Here is an 8,467-nt window from a genome sequence, read left to right on the forward strand (position 1 = left end):
AATTATCTAGTTTTTATAGTTCATAATAATAATTAACTATAGACAGCTAATGTATAGAAGGTGAAGAATTCAATGTCTTTTGACTTGTAATATAATTAACAAAATATGTGGCGGTTGTTGTATAGCATTAACGCTGGTGCCATCGGCATTGCTCCTCAAGTGTACGTCTGAGAAATTGAAGGAAAATTTGCCAAAAAAATATTAAAAATTAAAAAATTACATGCATAGACTCGTTTATAATTATCATGTATTTATTAGTTATTATCAAAACTAATATTAATACTGTAACAGGGCTTTATTTGCATTTTGCTTTTTTTGAATTTTTTTATGATTTTTTTGAAATCAAACTTGATTATTCTTTATGCATATGTATTTTTTAAATTAACACATTAATATGCGCGGCTTCTCTTGGCATGTTTTTAGTTTTTTTTTTTTCACATCATTATAATAATCTGATACCCAGTTAGTCACATCATTTAAAAAATAGAAAATAGAAAATGGGATGTAAAATTTTTGGAATATGTGGCTGGTGCCGCCCCCGCGTGCCTGGGGCTGAATGCCTATTGATCTCTCAAGGCAGTTCCAATGGCCAGCATTGTCTTGGTTTTAGGGACACAGAAAGTCTTTAAGATATCTCCCATTCAATGCAATCATAAATACACGGCCGCCTCCAATGCTCTGAGCTAGTTTTGTTATCTGTGAAAGTTTAATCCATTTTGAGTCCCTCCCCGTTGTGATATATCCATGTAAAAGGTGCAATTTAGAAAAATCATTTGTTATTAGATACTATCACCGGTCTTTAATATAAAATTCTGTTTAATTTTTATTTTAGTTCTAAATATAAGACTCAAATTCACTTTGCCTCTTATATTTATATATTTTTTTCTAAAATAACCCTTCTAACAATAATAGTTTTAGTCAATACACTTGATTAGTAAGGATATTTTAGGAAAGACAACATCTATTTAGAACAAATAACTAACTCAACTTGCTTTTTTAATCTTCTCAAATTAGTCAATTGGCTCTTATAATTAGGATCAGAGGTAGTATAATTCATGATGAAAAGTCATTATATAATAATATCTATATCACTGTATGGATGGTGAATTGGTTGTGATGAATATGGATCTAATTACATGAGCATTATATTAGCTAGCGGGGATTGATGGGAGTAATTAAATACTAGTAAAGATGAAAGGGGGGTTGCATAAATGTGTGGGGAAGAGAGAGGAGGAATGAGCCACGTTATATATATGTATGATGGTCAGTATAAATATGGGAATATATCAAATCATACAGAGTCAGTGCCCCCATATCCATGATGACGTATATACACAAGGAGGGAGCAACAAATGACAATGAATAGTAACCACAGCTATTACCGGCGACGCGCGACGGCGACGATGATGCCTAATGCACACGCTTTACTTACCCATACACACACATGCATCCTTCATTCAGTGGATCTACCTAAGGGTGTTCTGGATCGAAACGATCCCGTTCCAGTCCTGTTCTCATGATCAGGACGGGACAATTTTTTTTGTCATGTGTCTTGTCCCGTTCTAATAGCGTCCCATTCAGGATAAAGACAGGGACGTCTCATCTCTCTCTCCCTATTTTTTTTAAAAAAAATTTGAAAGCTAACTATATAAGAAGTGTAAGAACTTATAATAAAAACTAGGTGAGAAAAATAGATAAAAATAAGAAAACAATGACAAAGAAAGAATGTTTTTTGTAATTTTGAGAGACAAAAATAAACAAACATAAAATATTCACTACAAAGAATATCACGTAACCCATACAAAAACAACTCATAAACAAATAAAAAATAATAGCTGATAAGTATCATTACCAAAACACTATTACACTAATAAATAAAATGAATATATAACAATTAAAAATAAAGATAATATATTGAGACTGGACCAAGACGGGATACCCCCGTCCTGTATTTCATCCCGTCTCGAAATAATTTTGTCCCATATTGTTTTCATCCTATCCTAAAAACTTTCAATCCTGCCTCAAAATGATTGGGACAGGAACAGAATATTGGGACGGGACACAGTTAAACACCTCTAGATCTACCTCCCTCCCCCTGCCACCCTTATCGTATATATTTATCCAAATGCCCGTATTTCATATATGCGTAATCATGCATGAATGTTAATTGCGTGTGCGCGTATACATATCTCGTTCACACTCTGAATTTTATATCTAATGATTTTTAACCATTTACTACTATAATTAGTATTGGTCCCTGGTTTCATTATGATGATGATAATGATGTCTTCACTTGGTTGACCCTTTTGTTTAATGGGAATCGTCAAGTAAATAAATAATCATCAAATAATACGCCTCCTCATCATAATTTTGTTTAGGATTATATGTACGTTTCGTTGATGAGTAGAAAGCATGGTATAAAATCAAAATTGATAGCAGCGGGCTATGCGCACCACTTGATGTACCGACTTCGTCATATTATCAGAATCCAACTTTTGAGACTTATAAAATCAAAAGGTGTTCGAGAATATTTAAAAGTGTTTTTAAAAAATATTTTTTCATAAAACGAGATAAACTTTTCTATATATTTATCTCATAAACTGTAAAAATATTTTTAAAACTATAATTTAATTTCTATCTAAACACCTTCCCATATATTAAAAGTGAAGGGATGGGGATATCGCTATATATAAATAAAAATGATTTGTCTGTGGCTTCAGAGGAGAGGTGAATGAGAATTGACGTGTGACGTCGGTGTTTGGGCGGGGTGATGGTCCCCTTTCCCCACTCCCCTCGTTATTTTTCTCCTTCATTTACTTTATCTTTTTTTTATCCCTTCAATATTTTCTGTAATATTTTTCTTTATTAATGTTGCGTATATCTAGGTACTACATTTTTGCCGCTTTGCACTTCCTTATAACGCGCACATTATGCAGGCATCTTTAGTATTTAATTAGAAGACGATAAATTAGTTTATGCTACTTGTGGTCTTTAATATAAAACTTAATTAATTTAAAAAGATTAAAAAATATTTAAATTAATTATTTATAATAAATAGGTAGTGTTTTTCAAAATACTCATGTTAATTTTGTGTATTAGATAAAATTATACTGTTTTCGGTTCTAATTATAAGACCTCGTTTGTGTCGTATTAGCTAAAATTACACTGCCTCCAGTTCTAATTATAAGACCTCATTTGTAAACACAAACAAGGTTTTATAATTAGGACCAGAAGTAGTAATTTGATAAAACCTTCAATATGTACAACTATAATAATGATTATTTTAAAAATAAATAAATATAAAAAATAAAATAAATGAGTTCTTATATTTAAAAGTAAATTAAAAGAAAAATTAAGTTTTTAGAGGTAGTATAAAGGAAGGGATATCCGATAAAAAGAATACAACGTTAAATCTCTCAGGTCAGAACGCATTGTGCCCTGATTTTTAAACTTGGCTGATTTATTAAATTACAAATTGTGCCACTTGTGGTTGTCCTCCTTGGATCAATATATCTTTATGAACTTTTGTGACCGCATCTCTGATTGCTGCGGCTACCGGGGGCAACGTTCCTCGCGCTAAATGCACATATTTACTGGTCATGATTTTTTTTAAAAAAAAAAAAGAGTGGCTCATAAATACTTATTTGAAAAATTAATTGCCTAATCATTCTTGAAATTAAAAGTTGGAAAAATAGTAGGTCGTACACGGTACTGGTACTTTTTGCCCAGAAAGAAACCAAACTTGATCTTTAATATAATACTATCTCTAGTTATAATTATAAGGCCTCATAGTATTATTTAACTAATTAAAATTAATTAAATTAGTTATTTATTAAAAATATGTATTGATTTTTTGAAAAATATCCTCTTAAATCGTCTACATTAAAACTACCCTTAATGTAAATTATTTTAACATGGTAATTAATAGAGATAGGTTGAAAAAAATGATAAGCATAGGTAACAAAATAAGTTGGAGTTTTATATTTGGGATAAACTCAATAATAAAGACTCAAATTAGTAAATAACATCAGATTTATGGATAATTTATCCTAAAATTAATGGACCGACGTGAGAAAGTGTGAAAAGAAGAGAGTTACCGGGGGAAGGCCCGTGGGGTTTAGTAGAAAAGGCAAACAACGTTGAAAACGCTTGATCACTGGTCATCCAACAAGCATCACGAGGTCTTAATTAGGTTTAATTACTTCCTTCTCTCTCTCTCCCCCCACATATTCCTGCAATTCATGAACCACCCACATGTCCACCATTCGAACTACTTTCCCGATCTCATTCCTGTACGGCCCAACCTTCCTTATTGCTTCAAATCCCCTTTACCACTTCACGTTTTCATGTCTCTCCAACTCATTCCCCCATTTCTCTTCCCTCTTTCATTAATTCTGACTTTCTTTTTGGCTAATGAATCCAGCAACTCACTTAATTAAAGAGTGCTACTGTTAAAATAGAAAATCGTTAACAGATCACACTGTTCATGACACATAAAACAAGTTACCCAATGACCTAATGCCATTTTGCAAACGTAAAGATGGATTCTTTCATGATAAATGGTAATGTTTCTGGTTGCTTCCGCAATGAATGGGGGTAAAGGGGAAAAACGGGTGTGGAAAGAGGTTATTAAGAAAGCGAGATATAATAGGCATCCCTTAGCTGACTTTTGCCATCCCTTTGAGTAAATGCTGTTTGCTGTCCCTTTTGACTCTTTTCACTCTCTTACCCTATGCCCCCTGGGTCAGCCTGCCCCACTCTTCCCCCCGCTTCATTTCTCTATATATATGCCCCTTTCACATGTGGTAGCCCCTTAACCCCAAGCTCTTCTTCTCGGCCCTCTCAAACAGAGTACCCCAGCCCCTGTTCACCGCACGCGCACAGACTCAGAAACAGAGAGGTAGATATCTCGTTAACCGTATGTAATGGGAAGGCCACCTTGCTGCGACAAAGTTGGGATCAAGAAGGGCCCTTGGACTCCCGAAGAAGACATAATTTTGGTGTCTTATATTCAAGAACACGGACCCGGCAATTGGAGATCTGTTCCCACTAACACAGGTCCATTACTTCACCCTACCTTCTCTTCCTCTGTTTATTTGCTTCCCTGTTTTCCTATTTCATGGCTAGATCATGTCCAACTTGTCAATTTTGGTGTGAATTTCAGGTCTCATGAGATGCAGTAAAAGTTGCAGACTCAGATGGACCAACTATCTTCGTCCTGGTATCAAGAGAGGCAACTTCACCGATCACGAGGAAAAGATGATCATCCATCTCCAAGCTCTGCTCGGCAACAGGTACTTCAAATTTGGACTTATACAAATATATAACACCTCTCTGCATCACTTTGGTTTCATGTGAATTGACTCGAGAATTGACATATTTTGTCCGTGCGTGCAGATGGGCTGCTATAGCTTCGTATCTCCCACAGAGGACGGACAATGACATAAAGAATTATTGGAACACCCATTTGAAGAAGAAGATGAAAAGGCTTCAGACTGGGACGGAAGGTGACGACGAAGAAGACGACTCGTTCTCACAGCCCAAGGGCCAGTGGGAGAGAAGGCTTCAAACGGATATCCACATGGCCAAACAGGCTTTGTGCGAGGCTCTGTCTCTGGACAAGCCAACTGAGACCGAAAACAAGCCCCCCAATCCCACAGTCCAAACATCCCCTTACGCATCAAGCACCGAAAACATAGCCCGATTACTCCAGAACTGGATGAACAAATCCCCAAAGAACCCAACACAACAAACAAATTCACCGCCAGGACCCCGCTTCATCAACTCGGGCACATCAGGTTCCAGTTCGTCCGGCGAAACAGCGACATATAATAGCAGTAGTAACAACACTGTGCTAGATTCTGTATGGAGCTTCAAGTCTGATACTTCTCAACAATCTGGGTCTGTGGACGACAACACCATCAACAGTATGTTCCAAGACGAAACCAAGCCGAGCTCGGAGTCGCAGCTTCCTCTGACTCTAATCGAGAATTGGCTCTTCGATGATGGGGTAGCTCAGAACCAGGATGACCTGATCAACGACTCGGTCCTTCTGGAAGAAACTAGTCCACAATTGTTCTGGAAGAAAACTTAAAGCTTGAGCCAGACAGGGGTTATGCTTGTACGAGTCAAAATCACGTCATTAAACTACAGAAAACGGATATTAATATGTCCTAAGAATCGCATTCCGTGTGAGTAAGGCTCGAAGGTTTCTTTATTTTTTCTTTTTTGCTTGGTTGTTTTAGCCTTTTAGGTCCCTCAGCTTAGAACTTTCCCTGAGTAAGAACGGAAGATGACCCTTTCTTACTCTCCAGACAAAGTGACAAACAAACCAAAGTGTACATTACAGGTTTCTCCTATATCATCCTAAAGATATGTACCAAATAATCAATTTTTACATACATACATATATATGTGTGTGTGTATATGTTCTCCTCTACTTATACAACTAGTATGTGTGTGAATTTTTGAGCTCTTATCATTTCAGGATTTTTTTTTAATTTCTATCAATTTTATGCATGTGTGTGTTGTGTGTTTATTTTAATGGTATTAAAGAGTATAATTGAATAGCAACCAGCGGTTATCACTTACCGGTGCTTCACGGCTCAACATATGATATATGTAAATATATATATCTCTGTGTGTGTGTGTATGTATATATATATATCTTCAGCCTTTTGCATGTGAAAAGGAGTTTCAGAACTGGCTGAGATTCGCTCTTCCTTCATCCATTCGTGGAATAATAGTTAAAAATAATAGAACAATTATTTATAAAATATAATAAGGATAATAAATGACACCGAACTAGAATCGACTTGAGTATTTGCGGGAGCGGTTTTTTAAATTTGTTGAGATATATTATTGATAAGTATATAATATAATATAAACGGCTTGGAGGTGAGGGGAGGAAAGCATGATGAGGTGAGGTGTTCGCTACTTGCTGTAATGTCGGCCAACAGTTACTTATAAGCATCCTTGATATTTATTTTCAATCAAATGAAATTAATAAGTAAATTTAAAATTTAAAATTAGTATAAAAAATAATTGTTATTCAACGAAGAAGAAATTAATATGGCCAGCAAGTCTTCATAAATGTTTAATAAAAGATCGAGGAAACCAATGGTAATAACCATGCATGTAGTGTACCTACCATCTCATAAGCATTTTTTTTTAAAATATATTTTCTAATTGAAAAACAAAGTATTTAATTTCATCGTGATTTCAGACTCTAAATCCTTGGTCACAAATGGAACCGAAAAGTATAGTTGGCCTAGTGACATTAGGTAGAGCTTCCAGACAAACTTGCTTGTAATTTTGATGAGTCTCAAATCTCAGTGGAGAACACTAATCATCAGCTAAAATTCCGACTCAAATTCAAATTAGGCATGGCAGCCATTAGCTTCACAGACAATGGATGAGAAAGCCAATCTAGTGAAATTCCAATTATGCCATTCGTTACTTTGGTGATATAGTAATATATTTAATTATAGTGCTTAGTGCTTCCCCATTTATTGCTGATTTTTTTTTTTGCCCAAATGACTGGCAACCTATTATTAATTGATATATGTATAAAGGCGAATTTTTGTCGAGGCTGTGGCAACAAAACTTGGGATTAAAAGGGTTTGGGCATGACCTAAAGTACAAAGCAGAGTGATAATTAAAGTGAGAATGGTGACGACGTTAAAGGCTTAAATTAAACAAACACAACCACGGGGGCTTCTATGGTTGGATAAGATCAGCGGAGGACCCATGAGAGAGATGCTTTTGTCAAAAGTATTAATGGCAAGAACAGCGACTGCTACTAGTCATTCTTAACCAAGTGCTTAGTCATACTTGGGTGAATTAATTATATCACTGGAAGAATCAAAAATCTCAAAAGCCCACCATGGTTCTGTTCTGTCCTTGATTGGTCGGCATCCCTGATCATATCATTCCTTCTCTGTGCGTGTGTGTGTGTGTGTTTTGGTTTCTTGAGGTGAGTGACGGATAAATGTTGGGAAAGAGGAAGAGAAAGTGCGAATGGGAAGAGAGAAACCACGGAGGGAATAAAGAAGGAATATATGAGAGGCTGAGATTAGAGATGCAGAGTTCGGGATATGAATGTAGCTAGGATCTGAGAAATGTGAGAATGAAAGAGGGCCAAGTGTGGCGTCTTGGGAATGAGAAAGAGGCAGAGAGAGAGAGGCAAGTGAAGGAGGGGGTTTGACTTTGAGGGGAGAGAGTAGGAATCCATGGGGGCCGGGACGTGAAATTACCCATAAACGGGGGATCAAAATTAAAGAGGGCAATGCACATATATTCATGAATGCCACAAAAATTGTCCAATTACACGCACGCTTCCATTTGTTCCCTTCACCTTCCTTGTCGTCTGACCTTCCCTCTCTACTTACTCATTCAAGCCGTGGCCCTATTCTCACCCCCCCCCCCCCCGGGAGCTCCGAGCATCCTTTCTCAATGGCAGATATTA

The 8,467-nt window shown here is 36.2% G+C and overlaps 1 protein-coding gene across 1 annotated transcript; it reads left to right on the plus strand.

The window, feature by feature from the left end:
- The first annotated feature begins 4,820 nt into the window (after positions 1-4,820).
- On the plus strand, positions 4,821-6,481 carry LOC114713203 (myb-related protein 306). Its single transcript, XM_028897786.1, has 3 exons — positions 4,821-5,058; positions 5,165-5,294; positions 5,398-6,481. Exons 1-3 carry the CDS (start codon positions 4,926-4,928, stop codon positions 6,092-6,094), a joined length of 960 nt encoding a protein of 319 aa, XP_028753619.1. The 5' UTR covers positions 4,821-4,925; the 3' UTR covers positions 6,095-6,481.
- Positions 6,482-8,467: the final 1,986 nt, after the last annotated feature.

This window comes from Neltuma alba, unplaced genomic scaffold (assembly GCF_004799145.2).
Source record: "Neltuma alba isolate B1F8T4 unplaced genomic scaffold, ASM479914v2 tig00011420_pilon, whole genome shotgun sequence".
Classification (NCBI taxonomy): domain Eukaryota; kingdom Viridiplantae; phylum Streptophyta; class Magnoliopsida; order Fabales; family Fabaceae; genus Neltuma; species Neltuma alba.